Here is a 23,429-nt window from a genome sequence, read left to right as displayed (position 1 = left end):
TCAGCTATTACTTTATGTAAAAGGCAAAGTGCTTCATTCACACACTGATTGTGCCAGTAACTTCACCATCCTTTGTCCCTGAAGGCTTTCCTGATAATAAAAGCAAGATAAAATGAAACTGATAGGCTGCCCTCGCAGGATCTTTCTGAGGGATGATGCTAAGCCCTGCGTGTTTCAGTTTCCAAATAAAACTTGAGGAGTCTTTCAGACTTTGGTCTCAGTTGTGGGTTGTGTGTGGTTTCCCCCACCCCACTGCTTAAAAGGGTTAGAAGTATGAAGGTGAGAGGGAACAGAGGTCCTGTACAACACAGGGCTGATTTTCTCATACAAGACACGTAGAAGAGCGCAAACAGGTTGGCTGCTGCTGGTAAACCACAGCAAAGAGCCGCTATGTTCCAGTGACTCACCTGCAGCAGGACACTCATCTACGTATGTCACTTGTGCACTGCCGGTTGGGGCAACCTGGGGACCTGTCCGTGTTAACCATCACCAATTCAGCACTTCGGTATTTTGGCTGTTCACGCTTGACGAGCAGTCATGCCTCAGGTACGTAAGCAAAAACTGAAACGTGGAGTCCTGTGACACACGCATTGGGCTTTTGTTTTTTTTCTTCTCCACCACAAACAGCCTCTGAGAATAAATAAATAAGAGCATGGGGCAAAAAGAAAGACCGTGGGGAGAACAACTTTAAAAAAAAAAAAAGGCTGAACAAAGACTGAAAAAAATATATTTTTTTTTTAAATGGAGACTGGGAAAGAAAGATTACCCCCCTTTTTCCAGAGTCCCACAGAAAAGAGAGACCAGGGGAGAGGGGACTGGAAAAATAGACTGTGGAAGGGGATGACTACAAAATAAGCTCTAGGAAAAGAGACTGAATAGAGAGAGGCTCTGGAAAAACACAGTGGGGCAGGGAAAGGTGCAGCTCTAGGGGAAAAAAAAAGTGCAGCTCTTGAAAACAAATCCTAGAGTCTCTTTTTTAAATGGAGAATGGGAAAAAAGCAACTCTGCGGTTAAAAAAAAAAAATCTGTGGAAAAAAGAGAGCATGGAGAAACCTTCCCCCCCCCCCCCCTTTTTTTTTCTCAAAGAGACTCTGAAAAAATAAGAGGAATTTGTGGGGCAGGGAATGACACTTTTCCCAACCTCTTTCTGTTTCCCAAACAGACTCTGAAAAGGGCATCTGGAGAAAAGGGAGTCTGGGAAAAAAAGAGGAGACCTTTTCTTTTCTTTTTCTAAGGAGAGACTGGAAAAAAGAGACTGAAAACAGAAACTCTAGAAAAATAGAGTATGATTTTTTGTTTGTTTAGGAGTATGAAAAGAGAGGATCTGGAAAAGAGACTGAAGAAAACTAAAGACTAAGAAAAAAATGAGGCAAAAATGACAAAAGACAATGACAAAATGATAAAGAGGCTAAAAATATAGATACAGAGAAACTCAGGAAAAGAGCTGGGAAGAAAAAGGCATGTTTTCTTGATAGCTGTATCTAGAGTATACAACTGGCCTCACTAGATTTTAATTATTTACTGTTCCTTGTCTGAGTATTATCAGTATGTGTATAGAGTGGCGGTAGACTCGTTTTGGAAAACAAAAATGATGAAAACTCAACAGAAATAATTATTATAGGTGAATTGTGATTTCTACTGATGTATGACTGACAACCCACTTGCTTTTGTGCCCATTTTTGCTTGTATGGTCTCACAAAGTATGGAATTTACGGAGTGCCAACCTTTTAAAAGAAAATCTAAGACTGCCTTTCTTTGCCATTTTGCTAAGACAAGGCTTTGGGCGCTACATGGTAAGGGCACTGCAACATAAGGGAACACCACTACCGGAAGCTCACACTCTTGGGTTTTATTTTTTAATGTTTGTTGAAGTTTCAGAACTGCAAGAAGCCAGCCCCTGGCTGCCTTCGTGACAGACTCCGCCAGATGGATGTTTTCGCAGGTGGCACCGTGCCTGCGACCAGTTCTTCCCAGACATTAAAGCTCTCCCCGCTGGCACCTGTCCCTGCCGCCAGCTGTCCCTCAGCCGCGGCTGCCGGCCTGGGGCAGCGCCGGGTACCCGCCGCCATCCCTCCGTCCCGCCAGCCGCCATGGCTGCCGGCGGCCCAAGATGGCGGCGGGCGGGCCGAGATGGCGGCCGGCAGCGTGGCGCCGAGGCCCCTCCTCCCTGAGGCGTTGGGCGCCAAAACCTCCGTGAGGGGCCGGGACCGGGCGTGGCGGCGGCCGCTGACTGGCCGGCGCTGCCGAAGCGGGAAAGGCGGCGGGGCGGAGCCGGCGCTGAGGGGGCTGAGGGGACGGCGGTCGCCATGGACCTGGCGGCGGCGGCGGGCGGAGGGGCGGCAGCGGCGGCGCCTCAGCAGCTGCGGGATGAGGTGGCCGAGAAGTGCCAGAAGCTGTTCCTGGCCTTCCTGGAGGAGTGAGCGGGGCCGGGCCGGGGCGGCGGCGGGCGGGCAGGGCTGAGGGAGGGGGCGCTGAGGCGCTGGGGGGGGGGAGCTCGGCCTGTGGGGAGCTCCCTGGGTAGTCGCCGTGTGGGGATTTGGGGTGCTCCGGGGGCTCGCCGGGGGAGCTGTGGTGGGGTTTGGGCTTTGGAGGGGGCCTCCTGCAGCAAACAACGATCACAGAGTCGTTAATAGAGAGCTGGGCCTGGTCAGCCTGGAAAACAATAGGCTGAGGGGAGACCTCATCAATACATATAAATACCTGAGGGGAGGCTGTCAAGAGGATGGGGCCAGCCTCTCTTCAGTTGTGCCCAGTGACAGGACGAGAGGCAGCGGGCACAAATGGAAGCACAGTAGGTTCTGGCTCAATATGAGGGGGCGTTTCTTTGCTGTGAGGGTGACAGCACTGGGACAGGTTGCCCAGTAAGGTTGTGGAGTCTCCTTCTCTGAAGAAATATTTCTAGGTATTTTTGGATATTTTATATATGTTCAAACCCCACCTGGATGCTGTCCTGCACAATGTGCTCTAAGCAATCCTTGGCAGGGGAGTTGGACTAGGTGAGCTTCAGAGGTCCCTTCCAACCTCGGCCATTTTGTGATTCTGTCAATAAGGTTGGAAAAGACCTCCAAGATCTTCTAGTCCAACTGTCCCCCTGCCACCACTGTCACCCACTAAACCATGTTCCTAAGCACCATGTCCCAAGGAAGCTGTTCACGTGATCCTAAGGGAACAAAGCCTGTCTTACTGGTGCAGGTCATGGTTAGACCGCAGCTGAAAGGCTGTGTAGTAGAACAGTGGGGCAAGAAGCAGATCCATGTGTTTGCAAGGCGTGTGTGGAATGGGGACAGAAGGAAAGGCATCACTGGAAAAGCTGTTTGCAAGGGAATGGGGGGTGCCATCGTTTCCTTGCACACTCCTTAGCACATATCGTCCTTTCCTTCTCCTCTCTTGACAGCAGAAGTATTTTGCTGCTGCCTGATGTATAACTGTCAAACATTTTGCTGGATTGTACTCGCTTTCAGGTTCCAGAACAGTGATGGGGAAGTCAAATACCTGCGCGATGCTGAAGAACTGATTCGGCCAGAGCGGAACACACTGATTGTCAGCTTTGTGGATTTGGAGCAGTTCAATCAGCAGCTCTCTACCACTGTTCAGGAGGAATTTTACAGGTAAAACGTAGAGGTTACATGAGGGCTGACTAGTGCTGCCATCTCAGGCCTATAAAGTCTTACCTGAGATTATCTGCTTTCTGTATTCCAAAAAACCTCATATTTAAGAAATTTATTTTTACTAGATCAAAGCTTACTTCTGAATGGATTTATAATTACTAGTTTATTATTTTCTGTATTTCAGGGTTTATCCTTATCTTTGCCGAGCAGTAAAGACTTTTGCCAGAGACCATGGAAACGTGCCTTCAAACAAGGACTTCTATGTTGCCTTCCAAGATCTGCCTACAAGGCACAAGTAAGATGATTATTCATTCCTTGTGTGTTTTTGCTACTGCAAAAAAGTGTCAAAGGTTACTGAAAATGTTTTTGATTTTCAGAACAAAACGTACAGTTTACCAGTACAATTGTGAAGAAGCTGCCAGACCTTATGGCTGATCTTTGAGAGCCTTTCCAGTCCAGTGTTTTTATGATTCACAAATGAAAAACTGCTTCAAATACTGACGTTCATAGTATTCTGCAAACTAATGTAACCTCTCTATTTGCAAAGCTCGTATAGATAGCGTGTTGCTTTTGAAGTACCAATGAATCAACCTTTGCTTTGGTTTGGCCTTTAGTATTAATCTAAAATTTTAAATAAAATCAAGAAATAGGAAAACAGAAACCTTGTTTCCTTTGGGTATTACAACAGTTCTTTAGTCACAGACCGAATGAAACTATGTAGCTACTGGTTGGGTAGTACCTTCCCCCTGGAAATGTCAACCCTACTAAGAATTTAATGCCGATGAATTTCCATTTTAAACAGAATTCGAGAACTGACATCAGCAAAAATTGGCTCTCTGATGCGTATCAGTGGACAGGTGGTACGTACCCACCCAGTTCATCCTGAGCTTGTAAGTGGAACCTTCCTGTGCCTGGACTGTCAGACAGTGATAAAAGATGTGGAGCAGCAATTTAAATATACGCAGCCAAACATCTGCAGAAACCCGGTCTGTGCCAACAGAAGGAGATTCCTGCTGGACACAAACAAATCAAGATTTGTTGACTTCCAAAAGGTACAGTGGGGAAGTTGGGGCAGGGGGACAACAAATGATGATGTTCCTGTGTTCCAGTGGTAGTTGCAAGGTGTTGTTTGTACTTCTGCATATCAAAGATAGTTGATTTTGGTTCTGTCAACCTCAAAAAGAGATCTCAAGAAAAGGCAGTGGAGTTTCTGCAAATAATTTCTTTCTGTCTGTGGAAGACTTATGTGTAAGCATGGGAAGTTACGATTAGAATCAAAGCAGTTTTATTGCACAGCTTAGTGTGTAAACAAGTCACTGAAAATCCCTGTATTGGAGCCATTGTCAGTCTCCTGTCACAGGTACTTCGTGTGTAATTATTTTATGCAAGTATGAAAAGGGGTATCAGCAGGGGTATTTAGTATCGGCAGTGTTTTGTTCTTCTAGACTGATTTAGTCTGCCAAATCCTCAGCACATCGTATTCCACAATAACGCTTTTTCAGTCACGTTAACTGGACTCTGAGTTGCCCAAACACCTTTCCTTAACTTCAGAATTGTCACTGTGGCTCCTAGGTGTGTATCCTCTTCAGTTTCCCTAACACTCCTTAGATAGTAACTCCTGGTTAGTAAAGTATGATTTTGTTTCATTTAAAAAATAAATTTCATGATTGATATGGATGGCAGCCAGCAAATGCCACTTTCTGTATTTATTTTTTAAGCTGTATTAGCTTTACAAGCAGTTTGAAATTCAGTAACATCTGAGCGCTTGATGTTCTGTACCTCCTCAGGTCCGCATTCAGGAGACGCAGGCTGAGCTGCCGCGAGGCAGCATTCCTCGCAGCGTCGAGGTGATCTTGCGTGCAGAAGCAGTGGAGTCTGCCCAGGCAGGTGACAAATGTGACTTCACAGGATCACTGATTGTCGTGCCTGACGTGGCTCAGCTCTCAACACCAGGTTTGTTGCTGCTGCTCCTGACCTCCGTGTGACATCCCTGCAGCTTGCTCTGGCAGCTGCTGACTCTTCTTCTCACGGCAGGAGTGCGCGCGGAAACCAGCTCCCGGCTTAGCGGGACAGAGGGCTACGAAACCGAAGGCATCCGAGGACTTCGTGCCCTTGGAGTCAGAGAACTGTCCTATAAACTAGTCTTTCTAGCCTGTTATGTCGCACCAACAAATCCACGGGTGAGTCTACAGAGAAAATAAATACAAGAGTTCTGAAGATTTCCGCTCTGTTTTTACCTCAAATTAGGGGGGGTGAGGACAGGTAAAGCTTTAAATAGGTGCATGTACCACCTTCCCGTGCGTTTGACTGCCCTTATATTCTGAGTGAATTTACATAGCAAGTTCTTACCTTGTCTTTATTGTTCATAGCAGTTTTCATGGAGGTGAAATTGGAGTTTGCCAATTCTATCAATTTATTCTAAAAAGCTAAATGATTCGTTTATTTCATTCAAATTTCATAAATTTATCCAGTATTTCCTTTTCCTCCAGAAAATCCTATTGACTCGTATTGTCCCAGGGAAAAAAGCTAACCTTCTTGTTCCCTCTATTTTATCATATTAGATCTTAGGGTGTTACTACAACATAATAAGTAACACTGAATATGACTGGGTTTTAGTAATAAAAGGCCGTGTAAATTCTGGTTAAAGAATACTTAAAAAGGCAAATTTTAGCCAAAGGAAGCTGTATTATTTTTGCTCTCTTTTTACTCTCTAGACAAGCATCCCTGTTGTTTTTTTCTTGTTAACTGAGCTTAGACTTGATTTTCCCGCTACAGAATTGTCTGTATGTTTTTCTGTTTGTTTTTTTTTTTAAAGATAGAAGGTGATGAGCTGCCTTAGCCTAAGGCTAGTCTTTCTGAATGTGTTCTGCTCAGCTTAGAGTGCAAGTTTGTACAAGCTCCTGTCTGCAGTACTCGCATTCAGTAGTGATCACATTTGTCATGGTTATTTATTTATTTATTTTTAATTCCTTTGTTTAGTTTGGTGGAAAAGAGCTCCGAGATGAAGAACAGACTGCAGAAAGCATCAAAAATCAAATGACCGTGAAAGAGTGGGAAAAGGTGTTTGAAATGAGCCAAGATAAGAACCTTTATCATAATCTGTGTACCAGCCTCTTTCCCACTATCCACGGTAAGAGCCCAGTTGTTGCTGCAGAGAAAAGAGATTTCCCTTGTGAAAATATTAGTTCTTACTGATATCTTTCTAATACCATTTTGGGAACGCGTGAAAGCCCAGTCCCAACTATCTCAAACTCTTCCCTCCGGAATTGGTTTTGCTAGAAAAGGAAAACCTAATTCCAAAGGACTTCTTTTGTTAAACTATTAAGGGTTGCAAAGGTAGTCAAAGTGGTTTTGCTATGTGGTGATCTACCACTTAACCGTACGGCTGACAGTTGGATATGAGCTTTACTTTATATGGGCATCATTCGGAAGATATAAGAGTTCAAAATCCATATGCTGTTGTGCGTCAATATATTTCTGCATACGTCTGGTGTTGCTTCTGGTTTCAAACTAGTTTGAGAACTTACCTTGGTTATGTCTGAAAAGTTTGATCAGCTGAATTTTGTCCATACTTAGAGCCATCAAGAACATAAATAGGCTTTTAGTGGATGTTTAGCAAATAAATTCTGAGTTGGGTGTGCCTAAATGCTCTAAAATTCTAGTGGGCTAAAGTTTTTTAAAATAGGAAAAATGTGGAGTTGCACGTTGAGTGTCTTTTCTTGGGTAGGTAATGATGAAGTGAAACGTGGGGTCCTGCTGATGCTTTTTGGAGGAGTCCCTAAGACCACTTCTGAAGGCACTTCATTGCGTGGGGACATCAATGTTTGTGTTGTTGGCGATCCAAGTACAGCCAAGAGTCAATTTCTAAAGTAAGTATTTCTTTAAAACTCAATATTTAAATATTGTCCAGTGTGACTAGAGCTATAAATGTATACTGTGCCTTTCCTATGTTAAACAGAGGAAAGGGAAGTAAAGTAGTTGAGAAAATTTTCCAGGAATAATTTGGATGTGGTTGAATTATTTGAGCTGAACTAAATTCAACAGGCCCTTAAGGTAATAAAAAAGAATTAAATTAAGAAGTGGTTGTTGTTGTTTAGATAATTATGGAAGTACAAGTTTTTATGTTTTTGAAAGTCATTGAATATTAAAAAATATATAACATTGCATATCTCAAAACATTAGAGGTGGATAAAATAGTGATTTTTTTTCCCCCCTGCTTTAGCTTAGTCTAAATTGGTAGGTCCCAACACTGATCAACTAGACAGCTACTAAGCCTGAACAATAATTACGAAATAACTATATCTAATGCTACATCTTCAAGCTATAATGCTTTTTTTTTTGTTTTACTTCAAGTTCTGTTTAATATGGTTTTGTTTTATTATGATGCTCTTTTACCTCTGGATTATTCTCTGTGAGGCCGAGGTCTATTGCATCTCAGAAATGTGGAAGCATCACAAAAGCTGCCTTTGGCTGCCTGTGGTCAGCGTAGCTGCTTCCTGCTGTGCAGCCTCGCGCCGTTCCTTTGTGCTGACTTCTGCCTGACCTGTGAGGAGCTGTCTGAGTTTGTGAAGTCAGCAGAAAACTTGTGGGAGGAGGTCTGGATTATTTTTTCTGTTGGTGTAACCAAGAGTGAATAACAGACCTGTAACAGACTGCAGTTAGATAAGGCTTAGTTCCCAAGGCTCGCTCAGATATCGTTACAGACAGGGGGACCTAACTAAATGTTAACTGCTTCCTGAAGGAAGGAATGAGTCCTGGCCCTCGGGCTTGAAAGCAGCGATGCATTAAAGTTGTCTTGTTTCTGCAGGTCTTAGTCTGTCTTTTTAAGTTTGCGTAACACAGTTTCTCGCTGTTCTCTCTCTCAATAGGCACGTGGATGAATTCAGTCCTCGCGCTGTATACACCAGCGGAAAAGCCTCCAGTGCTGCTGGTCTAACAGCAGCTGTTGTAAAAGACGAAGAGTCGCATGAATTTGTCATTGAAGCTGGAGCACTGATGTTGGCGGATAATGTGAGTACAGGAACTAGAGAGGTTTCTGCACCCCCAGAATGGTTTTGATTAATGACAAAAGGCCCCAAACTGTCTTAAAAATGCTTTTGTCCCAAATGTGATTGAATTTGGGTAACTTGTTATTTTTTATTCTTCTGCTGCAGGGTGTATGTTGCATCGATGAATTTGACAAAATGGACTTGCGGGATCAAGTAGCTATCCATGAAGCAATGGAGCAGCAGACGATATCCATTACTAAAGCCGGAGTAAAGGTAGCTTGTGCTATTCCTTTGGCTGTGTAGTCTCCATGATCATGTGAGAGTTTGTGGCACACGCTGATCCAACATCATCTGTCAGACTTTGATGTCAGCTCTGCAGCTGCCTTGCTGTGGCAGAGAGAAATCACTTACCTGCAAAGTTTTTGTGCTCATAAAGAATCATAAACTGTACTGAAGGGAAAAAAGAGACAGTAGTGGGAAGGAAACAGAAAATGGGAATGAGTATGGGGAAAATCCTAACCCTGAAGTAACCCTCAAACGGTGTAGCTTTGTTTGCTCGCAGAATGATTTGTATATATGCACTGTTTAAAAACAGGGTGATTAGTAGCAGTTTTAAGGGCTTATTTCAGTATTGGTGGTAGTTGTGTGATAATATTAAAATACTGACTCATTAAACTGTACCTGGGCAGAATATGATATCGGAGCTGGGTAAGGGGACTGGTTAGAAGAGTTTGGACTCTTTTGAGGAGCTGCTGTTGTAATATAATCATTGCAGTTCTGTATAAAAGACTTCATGCTGATCTCTTGGAGTTGCAATAAGTTGGTTTAGCAAGTCACAACATCTTTTTCTTTCCTTTTTTTTTTTTTTTGTCAGGCTACCTTGAATGCCAGGACCTCCATTTTAGCTGCAGCAAACCCAGTTGGTGGGCGCTATGATAGATCCAAGTCATTGAAACAGAATATAAACTTATCTGCTCCCATCATGTCTCGGTTTGATCTCTTCTTCATTCTTGTGGATGAATGTAATGAGGTAATTTTGAACAATTGTAGAATAATTTACATCAGAAAAGACCTCTGGACATCTCTAGTCTAACCTCTTGCTCAGAGCAGATCATTAAAAGCAGGTTGCCAAGACCTTGACCTGGCAAATTTTGAGCATCTTCACGGATGAAGATTCTGCAGTCTGTAGGCTGCTATGGCAATGTTTGACAAATCTGTGGGTTTTTTTTATATATAAAAAAAGTTATATCTAATCAGAATTTCTCATGGTTCAATATGTGTCAGTTGCCTCTTTTCTTGTTAATTTGTACTTCCAGGAACAATTTGGCCTTGCCAATGAGGCACTTGCTTTCTTTTCAGGCTGAACTGACCCAGCTCTCTGTCGCTCTTCATACATAATGTGCTCCTGCCCTCTGACCATCTCTGTGGCCCTCTGCAATTTTAGGTGAAGCTGATCTCATGAGAGCCTCTTGCTTCTGCTTTTATTCTCTGTCTGCAAAGTTAAAAGCTGGCAGTACAAATTTGAACACAGTGCTGAATACAAGGGTACTTGTGGTGATTTGACCTGCAAACGTAACAACGTTAGTCAGTTTTACAAATTGCTAGTCACTAAGGCTAAGACTGCTACCACCTGTCTGTGTGGCATTTGCCTCAAGAGTATAAAAGATGCAGAGATTCATGTTGTCTCCGTACAGTTCTTTCAGATGTTTTGCTCAGCATCATTATCTAATTGAGAAGGGACTATTGAAAGAGAGAGAGTAGGCTGTAAAGAAAGCAAGCGGTTCCCACGCTGCAAAGTGCTGCTTTCTGCCTATTCTATGTCTAACTTGTAACCCAGGAGAATTCCAAGAGGTTGTAAATCCTAAAACTGCCTTTCGTGCCTTCTCTGCTGTGTCCTTGTATTGAAACCTTCCGGGGCATTCTCCTGGGTCTTCTGGCAATATCTTGCTTCTGGAAAGACTAGCTCAGCCTTGAGTGCAAGTGAGGGAAGGGGATGGGAAGGAAGAATACAGCTGTTGTTTTGACGTTTGGCTGGTGTTGGAAGAGTGATCTAACAGAGCAACATTATTCCAGGTAACAGATTATGCCATTGCCAGACGTATAGTGGATCTGCATGCCAGAGTAGAAGAATCTGTCGATCGTGTGTATTCATTAGACGATATCAGAAGGTATCTGCTGTTTGCAAGACAGTTTAAACCAAAGGTAATACTGCTTTCTTGTAGAAATTAATCTGTGTGAGAAAGTCCAAAGGATTAGTCGCTCTGTAGCTTGCTTTCTTCAGATGAATGCAGACACTTAGTGTAGTGCTCTCTCATGAAAGGAGCAGTAAATTCAGTTGTTATCTAGAAACATAACGTATTTTGGAGCCATGCACTCTTTTTTTTTTTTTTTTTTTTCCACTCCAGAAATCCAGACAGCCCAGATGAGATTATGTTATAATCAGTGACCTTAATCTCTTACCTCAAGGGCATGGGTTATTCGATACATGAATGCAGAGATATTTGTCTTTTATTGACCTCTTGCTTAATCCAGCAGATTGTTTGTCTTTATTTTAAAAGGGTGGTGTTCCTCAATATTTCTTTGCTCTTGTTACGGTAGAACACGGAACATGAGACTGCTCTAAGTACAGATTTTTGTGGTCTATCCAAGGAGCTTTTTGGATGGGCTGTTTTTTCAATCTGTTGGTTGTTACTCTATTGTCATTCTTCTCAAATGGGAGGAGAGAACACCCTCCCTTTACAGAGTTTTGCAAACTTGCATTTCATTTTCATGTGGTGGGAAGTTTGTTTTCCAGTTGGATCTGTGCATGTGCAGATAGACAAAGGCTAAAAAGCATGTACACAAAGCTGTAGTTGGTGTTAGTAGTCTTGAGTGTATACTTGCGTGTGTTTGCATGCAGAACAGTCTGATAGAGACAGTCTGAAGCAAGTCTGGAAGAGAAGAACAAAGATAATTGAAGAGTTGATGTACTTACCATATAACTGTTACTATAATCATTATTACAATGTAATTCTGATATGATTGTCCATTGTATTTATGTATGGTAAGTGTGATAGAATTAAATATTTCACAGAAAAGTCTGGAAACTGCTAATCTGATTCAAGAAGCATAAACTTGAATGCTTTTAACATGGCAAACTGTCTTACCATCTTATGTCACAAAGATATCCAAGGAGTCCGAGGACTTTATAGTGGAGCAGTATAAACGGCTACGGCAGCGCGATGGCTCTGGAGTGACAAAGTCATCCTGGAGAATCACAGTGCGGCAGCTGGAAAGCATGATTCGGCTCTCCGAAGCTATGGCCCGTATGCACTGCTGTGATGAGGTATCAGGTTTTTCGTGAAAGTTTATAGAAATGTTGTGGCAGCTCTGGGTTTTCCATGTGACTATGGTATTGTACATATTTAAATCCCATGAGTGAGGAGGTGGGTTATTTTTTAATTAAATTCAACATATAAAGAAACTGATGGCTTTTATGGCTGAAGTAAGGAAGATTTGTCCATTTTTTTCTCTTCAATTCCAGAGGAGAGTCTCATTAATTACAACTTTTTTTTCATATTGTTTCTGTTTAGATCCATTTCTTTCATGTTTCTTGCTCCACTGATCCTTCTTCAAAATGTTCTTGGCATAAGTAAAAAAACTTTACTGACACCATGTGATAGCTAAAGTCTAAAACATTCATCAGGCTGTTTATTCCTTCTGTAACCCCATGTTGCAGAATACTTGTAGTAGGATGTAATTTGACCTGTGGGGTCTTTACTGCTTATGATTGATTAGTTGAGATGGGTAGAGAGACTGTCAGAATCGGGGTGAACTGGAACTACTGGAGAAAGAAACCTTTAATACTAGAGGAGCCACTGTGCCTCTGTAACTCATGTTTTTTCAAATCTTCCCCAGGTTCACCCAAAACATGTGAAGGAAGCTTTCAGGCTTTTAAATAAATCCATCATTAGAGTTGAGACTCCTGACATCAATTTAGACCAAGAAGATGAGCAGCAAATGGAGGATCAAGAAGACCAAGATGGAGTCAATGGTAAATTATTTGTAGAGAGCTTTTCAAAGGGGAAAGTACCTCCAGCCTTTATAGCTTACCTTGTTAGAGTATAAACTTCCATTTCCCACCTATTTCTCTTCTAATACTGTCTAGGAATCTTTATCCCTACTCACTCTCTTATTTCTTCAGCCTCTTTGTAGGCTCCACTTGCCTGGTTGGTCAGTGCCACACTTTTTAGTGGCTTAGATTATTGGCCAGTTAAACGATGTTGCAGAGTTAAACCTGAGCATGTGTCCAAACAGGTGCAGCAGAAGCTCCGGCTGGGGTCAATGGTCTTGTGAATGGGATCAGTGGCCATTCAGAGGACACGAACAAGGATGCTGCACCCAAAGCTTCTCTTAGGCTGGGCTTCTCTGAATACCGACGAATTTCTAATCTTCTTGTGCTGCACCTCAGGAAAGCAGAGGAGGGTAAGGATGCATTTGTTAAAAATCTGGCAGACTGAGTTGTGTCAACATGTGCGAACTGGCTCTTCATTAAAACAAATTCACCTGAAACTTAGAAGGTTTGCATTTTTCAGTGGAATTTGTTAAACATTTCTGTGTTAAACATTTCTTCTCAAATTAAACCGTGATAAAGCAGTCTCCTGTGCAAAATATGTTGTTTTAAGAAGCACAAGAGAGCTATTGTGTGTTTATATTCTGAACATTATAAATGTTAACATAGATACCCTTTTCTCTTATGGTTTGAAAGTTATCTTACAGCTGCTATGTTTATGCAAATTATGTGGAATGGTATTGTCATCAGATTTTTTTTTAATGCTTTTCATTTGCAGAAGAGGACGATTCATCATTAAAGAAGAGCGAACTTATTAATTGGTATCTAAAGGAAATTGAATCTGAAATAGAATCTGAAGAAGAACTAATAAATAAAAAGAAGATCATAGAGAGAGTCATTCACCGACTTACACGTTATGTATGTATAAGGATGTGTGGATAGTGAAAAAGTTTTAATATGTATTGCAATTATTCCTTTTTAATAGATTTCCTTAATTTGAGAAATGTGTTTTGTGTTTCTGTGTCATTGACTGATGCAGCATAAATGCCATCTTTGTTTAATAACTGTTAAAACTAATTTCAGAGAAAACACTGAAATAGATTAGAGGTGTGCATTAGTACACAAAAGTTCAAAGTGCTATTTTATTTTCTGCTGTTTATTTATAGAAGCATAAGTGCTATTTTTCTGTATTTCTGTAGTTTTAGTTGTATTAGCACACAAATATTAACAAAACATTTTATTCACTGGATAGCTTTACGTTTTAGAGTGTCTTACTTAAAACATTTCTCTGAAGTAGAAATTGTTACTTCCCAGGATCAAAATATGTACACGCACTGAAGTTACTTGTTTTACATTTTGGGCTTTTTGGAAGAAAAAATGTCAAAGTAGGAAAGAGGCAGAACACTTCTCATTTTTAGAAATATGAAAACACTAGACTGATGTGTTCCCAGAAAGCATACTACATACAGGAGATTACCACTGAAGGTAATTGTTGAGATTAGGAACCTATTAAAGAGGGAATTGACAGCTAAAACGGTTGAATAATTTGTCAATTAGAGGTGCTACCAGCAGAAAAAAAGGAGATGCTTTTTTAAAAAAGGACAAACAAAACAGTCCTTTCCATTCTTGTTTGAATGCAATTTTCTTGTCTGTTGCAGGACCACATTCTGATAGAGCTGTCTCAGTCAGGCCTGAGGGGTTCCAGAGAAGAGGAGACTTTTGATGAAGACCCATACCTGGTTGTCAACCCAAACTATCTGCTGGAAGACTAAAGGCGGAGATCTGCATTGTAGAACAGACTCAGACTAGTTACGTGTTGGAAAACGCGTTCTTTTATGCATTGTTGCAATGGTTGATACAGAGCTAACCGATTCATATGAATGCTTTACTGTGTAACGCATCAATATGCAATTAATAATATATGATTGATTATAGATACTGAGCATACCTGAACATTTTTTAAAGAAATGCCATGTATTAGTTTCATTTTTAATTCTGTTTTCACTGCCATTGTCCAGATGCAGAGGAGGGTCATTCAATAGCTCTTTTTAGCATCAAGCTATGTAGATGCTTCTGTTTTAAAGGGGGGGAATTTTGTTCTATTAATTGTTCTTATTGTATTTGGTAAACTTTTTATACTGTAGATTTTAAATGTTTTTCTTATTAACATAAATAAAGGATCATTAAAAGTCTGGAGATATCTGGGGGTGGATTTGTTGGTTCTGGTATGTGGGGATGCTATTTCTATGCCTGTGCTTCGCGACTGAAAAATTAGTGATCTAAACGCTTCATGTCCTAAGAAAGATTAAATTTCCCATATGACAGGCTTTTTTTTTTTACGAATTCCAGTAATTGATGATGGAAAACTCTGATTGCTTCTCTTTCTTTTCAGATGTAATAAAGATGTGTATGCTCCTGTTGCATATTTAAAATAGAAAGTCAAAATAGTCAAGTTCAAAGCAAAGCATTAAGTCAGGATGGCACCCCCCAGCTTGAGGAATATCTTGACTCGTAAGTGAATTGAAAAGTGCCATCATTTGTGAGGGATTTTCAAGTGTGTATTAGTAAACTTGTTTATAGATAATTCTATAAGAAAATTTTGCTTAAATTTCTGTGGATCTCTAAGTCCTGTACCCTATGGGAATATTAAATTATTTATTAAGAATTACAAATACTTGAATATTTGTAAGTATTTTTAAGTACAAATACTTGAACATAGAAATACCTGAATTTCCATTTTATCTGAAGTTCCTGCATTCTAAAATGACTAGACTAAGTTATTTGGCAATTTAACTTTTCAAACTAGAGATAAAAGCATTGGCCAAATGTATCAGGCATTGTTTATTTTAATAAGGCCTTTTTTCCTTCTTGGATCCTTTTAGAATGCTAAAAGCTGCAGTCAACATTTGGGTCTGTCTGAGTGTTACTGTTAAGGCCAAGCTTCGCCCTTTAACGTCCCAGGAATTTGTTGGTAGTTCAATAGGGTACCAAATGAGAACAAAATTTGAGCTGAAAGAAAATATTCTAAGCTGATTTTGTGACCATGTCCTTGTTTGTTTCAACTCGTGGTGAGTAAGGAAATAACTAACACCAATCTGAATGTTAGCAGGATTTCACAACAATGCTGTCACTCCAAGGGAACAGAGTACTTCTAATGCACTCCTGAGGGGTAAATACTTTATTAAGGTGCAGTTCTTTTTTTTTTTTTCTTAATGTATCCTCTGGGATTAATGCTTTAGTTTCTTTTTCCAGCACACCATCCTGCATTTGCCGAGACTGGGAATATTCTCATTCCTTTCCATGATGGGTCCAGTTAGCAGCCTTTCACATGGAGAACTCTGTCACCTTAGGAATTCTACATCAGGAATTCTTTGAGCTGTACTGAAGGTGATACTTATATATGGTTTTTGGAAGTTCTTTTGTTAGTTTACATATGATTAGTAATTCTTATTTATTTAATCATTCATTCACAGTCCTAAGTAGTTTTTGTTGCATTTTGAAATCAATCCAACTGAATTGGATGCCTGCTCACATCAACAGATTAATCTTGTGAAGCCGAACTACTGGGCACTAATTCTATATGCAGTAATGTTTCTCTGCTAATATTTTTCATAAACTGCATCTTGGCAAATGCTTCATTTCATTAGAAAGAACTGCCCACCTACCACAAGTCTAACTCTATATTGTTCATAACTTACTTTTAAAATAAGGACAGGGAAAGAAATATTTGTTCTTCATTATATGTTCCTTCTTCCCCCATCCTGATCTTTATTTGTTAATAAGCATTTGTATTAATCCTTTCTCGTAAGGAGAAAGTAAGTGGTTTTTTTCTACCTCTGCTTTCCCTACAGTTCTATATGTTCCATAGGTTGAGAGGGGTCTTCTCTTTCTGGAGTTAACACTGCTGTACTGAGAAATCAGCAGCAGGTGGTGCTGTAAAGTTCCTAGTCAAGCTCGTTAAATCCATTAGAGGAAAAAAACAGTAGTTATGCTTTCAGAACAGCAAGCACAGTGTTTCAGCAAGCTTTTCAAGGCTTCTTAATAAAATCAAATAGTTGGCTGAGAATCAAATAGTCAGTCCTTCTATAAGCAAGGAGGTTGGCTGTTGAGAGTAACAGCAGAAGCTGAGAGAGTTTCTATTATGACTTAAATAACAAAGAAAACATTGCTTGAGAGCAATGAATTGCCCAAATGATTCTAGCTATATTTTAGACAAAAACTGGTTGTTAAGGGAAATAACCTGGGAGATAGAACTGACTTTTCAATATAGTTTCAATGTAGTTTATGTCAGATTTTATTTAGTTAATTTAAACATGTTCTGCACTTAGGCAGCACAGATGGCAGTTCCAGGCAAATGTTCTCAGCTTTTCCATTTTGCTGTATTTGGATGTAGAAAATTAGAATTATCTCCTCCTGCAGCAATCTAGGTAGGTGATCTGTGTGAGTGCATGCCTTCTCAAGGCTGAAGGCAGGAGTACTTTGGAAAGCAATAAAATTATATTGTTTGAATTCCCTGATTTCTTAGAATGGGAACACATGTTGCTGCTGCCTGAATTCATGTAACACCCACTTTTCCAAGTGGGTAAGGTGCCACCTCTCAGATTTCCTTCACGCACCCAAGAACTACAGCACAAATGAGCCTCCCTTCCCTCCTGCTCACCTGAGCCGTTGGTGGCACCCAGCCCCAGCAAAGCAGGTAACTGCTTTCATTACTTTTTGCATCCAGAACTGTGCAAAATCCAGAATTCCTTTTAAGCCAAAAAAAATGCCAAGAGGAAATGAAAAGCATTGTCTACTTACTTTCTCTTCCTGTGAAATGAAAGTGGTCTCAGTGAGAGTCAGTTTATGTTCAAGCATAAGGGGAAACATGCACATTGCAGAAAATGAACCCAGTGTTTCCCCATGACCTTTCTCCAACTAATTGCTTGACAGATCTGTTTATCATAAAAAGATTTTCATCTATTTATTCAGTTGTTCGTCTGTCAACTGAAAGTCCTGATTTGTTATCATTTGAGTGTCAGCTGGTTCTGGGAAGGCTTATCTGTGTAATAGATAATTTCAGTTAAATATTACTTCTACTATAATATAAATAGTGTGGACTAACTTTGTGAAGCAGATCCAGAAATGGAGCTGGTTTGTAGGATAGTTGTCTTTTTCATGTTAGCCTGTCCCAGCTTTGGGATAGATGAGGAGTTAGCTCAGATCTCTGTGGCCATTGCTGGACCTCTACCCAGGGAGTCTGTACATAGCCTCCAGCTGCAAAACCACATTCTACCCAAAGGAGCTCCAGGCCCTGCTGCGGCTGAAACCCGTGATTACCCATGCCAACAAGATCCTGCAACTTCTGAGCTGCCCCAGTACTTTTCCCACCTTCGTGAGGTTGGGGTGACGCATTACAAAATCTTCCTGCCATGGGAGCGCATTCTTCCCAAGGGGGATGCCAGAAAGCCAGACGAAGCTCAAGTGCAGTGCTACCAGCAGCTGCTCGAGACGCTGGTTGCTGCAAACCTCAGGCCAGTGGTAGTTCTGCATCACAAGCACATCCCTGGCAATGTGGCCGCACAGGCTGCAGGCAACAAAACCAACGCTTTTGCTGACCTTTTTGTGGACTATGCTGAGTTCAGTTTTAATGTTTTTGGGGGTCTGGTTGATGTGTGGCTCACTTTCAGTGACCTGCCAGAGGTCTTGGAAAGCCTGCCTTACGATGAGCCCCAGCTCCGTGTCCAGGCCCTGGCTGCTGCTCATGACAGAGCTTACAGTGTCTACCACGAGAAATACTCGCTGGCAGGTAAGAATAGGCAGAGGGATTTTTGTGTATGACCTTTTCACAAATAGTTTGTAATGAGATTAAATGGCAACCGCTACATGTAATCTCTGAATGTGCTGTCACTGCTCTCAGAATTGCATAGGAATACTTGAATAACAGGTTCCTTCAAATATCTTATTTTGATATTTTTTTTATGATTACTGATAATTCCATTTTACTTGAAATGATAGCCAAAGTAGTTGGGGAGAATGTAGGCATGTATCTCTGTGTGTATATTTATATATAATTTCTCATTTAGCTGAAGTGAAATGTATTAAATAGTTAAATAAACCAACAAGAAACAAGATAGTTACTTTTAGCTTAAAAGGAAAATAAAATATTCTGGTTTTTTTTTTTTGGGGTGTGTGTGTACGATAACAAAGCTCTAATGATCAAGCTATTTTGTAGACGATAGTAGTTTCAGAACACAGACTTCATAGAATAGTTTAGGTTGGAAAGGACCTTTAAGGTCATCCAGTTCCAGCCCCCCTGCCCTGGGCAGGGACGCCTCCCACCAGCCCAGGCTGCCCACAGCCCCGTCCAGCCTGGCCTTGGGCACTGCCAGGGATGGGGCAGCCACAGCTTCTCTGGGCAGCCTGTGCCAGTGCCATGTTCTACTGTCAGTTTGCAGGTTTTGTATTCTTGTTCTTTCCTTGTATTTTGTGGGGTTTTGTTTGTTTATTTTGGGGCTTTGTTTCTGTCTTTTTTTTTTCCATGTCCAGCACGGAATGGATATTTAAAAATAAGTCACCATAGAAGAACCACAAAGGCATGAAAATTATTATTATTATTTATAATTAACCACAGAGTGGAATGGTTCCTGTTGGATAGCTGTATTCAGATCCTATTCGGATCCTGCAAACAACGTCGTTATCGTTGCTGCTCATGAACATCTTAAGATTCACTGAAAAAGACTCCTTGGACTCTGCCTTTGAATTTCTACCTTCTGCAACTCTCCATTGATAAGATAATGGATGTTCTGAAATCAGCTACCTAGGGTGCTGGCTGATGAGCCACAAATTCGAAAAGTTCCAGCTGATTTTAAAATAACTACAGCGAACCAAAATTCTTCATTTGTACTAAATACACTACTAACAGATTGCCTCCTTTTCTTCAAGGTGGAAAGCTGTCCATTGCTTTAGGAATAGATCATAGCTTGGATAGTGCTTCATCAGAGCTGCTTTCAGTTTCTCTTCAGGTAACACCTTAATGGAATGATTTCCAAAATTATTTCAATTTTATTTCATTTCACTTGATTTTTATGTACAAGATCAAGTGGCCTATTGCAAGTTAAATACAGTTTCAGCAGATTGACCAATAGGGTAAAATCTATTTGTTTGATCACTTCAATCGTGAAGCGCTCTGATTTTAAAAAATACTTCAACATCCCTTCTTGGCTAGTGAGCAGTGATTAAAATATATGGAGACATATTTCATAACTGGCACTTTTAGCAACATATGCTTAAATAACAATGTATACCCATTGCTCTTTTATTCACAAGTCTCCTTAATGCACAATCAAATAAAAAAAACTTTTATTTTTTTAAATATCTTTTTAAAAATAGTTAATATGTTAAAGCACAGCCTGAGCTCTGCTACAAGTGGTCTAGTTGTACAGGGATAGCACAACACGGGGAAAACCTATTTTCTACAAAGGTGATGACATCCTTTCTGTAAAGACCAAACCCTCTATCAGTACTTCTTTTCATCTAGATAATGTTGATGTGGGATGCAGTGAACAAATGGCAGTGCAGGTTTTTGGCTTGTATTCACAGTCCTTCAGGATTCAATAATAGGATAAGTAGTGACGCAGGCATGATACTTCAACGATATAAGCAAGGTGTGGTTTGTATGGGGAGGAAAGATGTACTAAACAAGCTGACTAAACTAGAAAAAAAAAACCCTTGGACTGAAAAATAAACTGGAAGCTTATCAATTTTTTGTGCCTACTTCAGCAGCTAGTTTAATAAAAGAATACTATCTATTCCCTTGAATATGATGACCTTTAGTGGAGTAATGTTGGTAGTGTGCAACGGTTAAAGATTTCTGAAGTGGACTTTCTGCAGAGGATTATTGATAAAGCCTCCCTGTACCACATGCTGATAAAGGTTTCTCTGTCTGGTTAGTCTCTGATTAACCAATCTTACTAATTTAAAGAATCTGTTGTAAATCAGGAATATTAAATGCATAAAACATTCTTACAACTTCATTTAATTCTTCTAAATTTAGCGTTGTTTAGGAGGACAGACATCTTTCCATACACCACCCAGTTTGTACTCATTGTATTGTCCCACATAGCTGTGTGGCTTCTTACTTCAGCAGTGTACCTGTATCTAACATTTAACAACTTTATATTTTGAACAGAATACCTGACAAAAAAAAAAAAAGTTGATTCTTTTCCTTTTCTTGTTTCCAGGATTCGGTAGATTTTCTGTCTCTCAACCTTCAGTACAGTTGTGGAAACGAAACAGATTTCTACATGCAAATGAGTGAATTCCAGGTAACATTATGCACAGTGTGCAAATGAGCATTTCACTTCATGGATACATTGGGGAATTGGAGTTCTAGTAATAGAGCAGAACAGATAGAACAAATCCATCGCTGTTCTTAGATTTCTGCTGAACTTCACAGACCATCTGTAACAAGTTATTTTGCAAAGAGGTCAGGTACAGGAGTTCACGCTGAATTCAAAGTAATTGACAATTAATTTACTGTCTTAAATCCTTCAGCATCTAGGTGTATGTAGTCCATGTGTCTGCAGAAATGAGCACAGAGATGCCTCAGGATCATGTAGCACAGGCAATAGCAGCCTGAAAAGGAGTATGCCAGGCTCTACCTTAACTCTCTCTGCTTTGTGTATTTGGGCAGGTCACTTATTCCCTGTAAATGGTAAAGTGATGGCCTGGCCAGAAGTGTAGAGTGTAGAGTGGAGACTCCCCATAGAGAATCTCTGGAAAGCTAATAAATGTTTAAAAAATCCTTAAGATTTTGATAGATTTATAGAAGTCGACTGTAGATACAGACTGTAAAGAGAAGGGAAACTTGTGTTTCTTGATGCATGTCTAAACAGTTCTGATTGCTGTGAGAGCTCAGGCAGCAGCTACGCTAGGAAACAGCTGCATACAACTCACTGTTACTTCCCTGTTTTTCTGACTCAAAGACAGGTGTTCGAAAGTGTTGGAAATGTTTTTCTTGGTCAGTGATCATTATTGATGCATTAGTAACTGAAAAGGCATAATTCTTTTGTCCAGGACTGGAAAACCTCTATCACATCCTAAGGACGTGATAAATAATAAAGGCATAATTCTTTTGTCCAGGACTGGAAAACCTCTATCACATCCTAAGGACGTGATAAATAATTTGGCTAATACCTTTATACAAAAAGATCTTATTTTATTCTAGCATTGGTTCTGCAACTATAATACCCAACCTCACAACTCCTCATCAGTGAAGGCAATGCTTGAAATGTTAATTAGGACAAATTTGTGAAAGGATTAGATCACATAGCAGCAATAACGTCAGTGATGTTATAGGCTAGTACCTGATATTATCCATCTGAGAGCGAGTTGCATTCTTAAAATACGTAAGAAGAGTCATCCAGCAGCTGAAGAGCAGAAAAAGGAGCTACTCATTTGCTCTAAGATTGCATGCTGCAATAATTCTAAAAATCTGGAGTGGTTCAAACATTTACAGCAAGATACTTCTTTGTGGCTTTTCAAAGGGAGGTCAAACTAAAAGTTTCTGGGGTTTATGCTTTGATTTGCATAGGGCCTTTTTGGATCAAAGTGGGGGATGGTATTTAATGCTTACTCTGTTTTATGATTTTAACTCTGAACAATGTTATCGCTGATTCTCAGTCTTCTAGATGTTTTCTATTCTGTGTTAAAAGAACAGATGCCAAGAACATGGTTTTACTAGCTGGCCACAGTTTATTTTCATACAATTCGTTTTAATTTTGTTTTTGCAGAATCTCTGGAAGGACATAGAGATCTTGATTTTCACTCTAAAATTCCTTGACTGTGGTTCCCTGGAAGAGAATCCATTCATACGAGTAGCTGCCATTGTCGCTGGTGAGTGACCTGTTCCAAGGAGTGGGAGAGTTTAGTAGCTAGGCTCTGAATGGGAAACTATAGAATTGTCCTGTCCAGTCCACTGCTATTAGACAAAACAATTTTATAGGTTCTTTCATAACCTTCTTGGAATATAAAAACCCAACGTACTGGATCTGAGAAAAAGAGCTATTACTTGTTTAAAAACAAACAAACAAAAAAAACAAATACACCCTTGTTTCAAAAGGTGTAATTGTATGTACAAGTGGTGTCATGCAGTCTGTGGCATCTCATTTGTGACTAAGCCCATCGCTTATTGTTTGTTTTCAGCTCTTAATAAAGAAAAGGCACGTACAATTGGGTATGATGTGAATGAATTACTGGACTTCTCATCTCGTGTTTTAAGGTACAGTTTTTCTCCCTTAAATTAGATACCGTAACAAAGAGGTGTCCTCTCGGAACAAATATGCTAGGCAGATGTATGACAGTTTTAGTGGTAAAATCTGCTGATAGTTGCTGAAAGGACTGGAAAGGAATTAAATACATAAAATAACATCTGGCCTAGGAGAGAAGCTCATCGTGCCCCCAGAGATGTAGGGGATATAGAACCATAGCGCAGTTTGGATTGGACACCTCCCACCAGCCCAGGCTGCCCAAAGCCCCATCCAGCCTGGCCTTGGACACTGCCAGGGACGGGACAGCCACAGCTTCTCTGGGCAGCCTGTGCCAGGGCCTCACCACCCTCATAGCAAAGAATTTCTTCCTTATAACTAATCTAAATCTGCCTCTTAATTTAAAACCATTTCTCCTTGTCCTATTGCTCCACTCCCTGAGTAAGAGTCCCTCTCCTGCTTTCCTGGAGAGGCCACCTTTAGGTACTGGAAGGCCACTGTAAGGTCTGCCCAGAGCCTTCTCTTCTCCAGGCTG

General features: G+C 40.6%; 2 protein-coding genes across 4 annotated transcripts in view; both read left to right on the top strand.

Moving 5' to 3' along the window:
- The first annotated feature begins 2,236 nt into the window (after positions 1–2,236).
- MCM6 (minichromosome maintenance complex component 6) lies at positions 2,237–14,843 on the top strand. Its single transcript, XM_048062738.2, has 17 exons — positions 2,237–2,416; positions 3,462–3,608; positions 3,793–3,903; positions 4,411–4,660; positions 5,396–5,561; positions 5,643–5,788; positions 6,588–6,738; positions 7,336–7,477; positions 8,477–8,618; positions 8,762–8,869; positions 9,471–9,626; positions 10,670–10,798; positions 11,760–11,921; positions 12,494–12,629; positions 12,893–13,060; positions 13,426–13,565; positions 14,306–14,843. Exons 1-17 carry the CDS (start codon positions 2,307–2,309, stop codon positions 14,417–14,419), a joined length of 2,478 nt encoding a protein of 825 aa, XP_047918695.1. The 5' UTR covers positions 2,237–2,306; the 3' UTR covers positions 14,420–14,843.
- A 135-nt stretch (positions 14,844–14,978) lies between these two features.
- Positions 14,979–23,429, top strand: part of LCT (lactase) — a 23,498-nt gene continuing 15,047 nt past the window's right edge. Inside the window, exons 1-7 of one of the 3 annotated variants that reach the window (XM_066999212.1) lie at positions 14,979–15,158; positions 15,757–15,816; positions 15,900–18,435; positions 19,572–19,651; positions 20,870–20,953; positions 22,421–22,523; positions 22,833–22,908. In XM_066999212.1, the coding sequence (XP_066855313.1) occupies positions 17,772–18,435; positions 19,572–19,651; positions 20,870–20,953; positions 22,421–22,523; positions 22,833–22,908 (1,007 nt within the window). In that variant the 5' untranslated portion in view covers positions 14,979–15,158; positions 15,757–15,816; positions 15,900–17,771. Of the gene's footprint in view, positions 18,436–19,571; positions 19,652–20,869; positions 20,954–22,420; positions 22,524–22,832; positions 22,909–23,429 lie in introns of all 3 variants that reach the window. The other 2 variants (XM_066999214.1, XM_066999213.1) reach the window with 2 other exon arrangements.

This window comes from Anser cygnoides, chromosome 6, assembly GCF_040182565.1.
Source record: "Anser cygnoides isolate HZ-2024a breed goose chromosome 6, Taihu_goose_T2T_genome, whole genome shotgun sequence".
Lineage (NCBI taxonomy): Eukaryota > Metazoa > Chordata > Aves > Anseriformes > Anatidae > Anser > Anser cygnoides.
The sequence above is the reverse complement of the archived record's forward strand: the minus strand, read 5'-3'. Positions and strand labels throughout refer to the sequence as shown.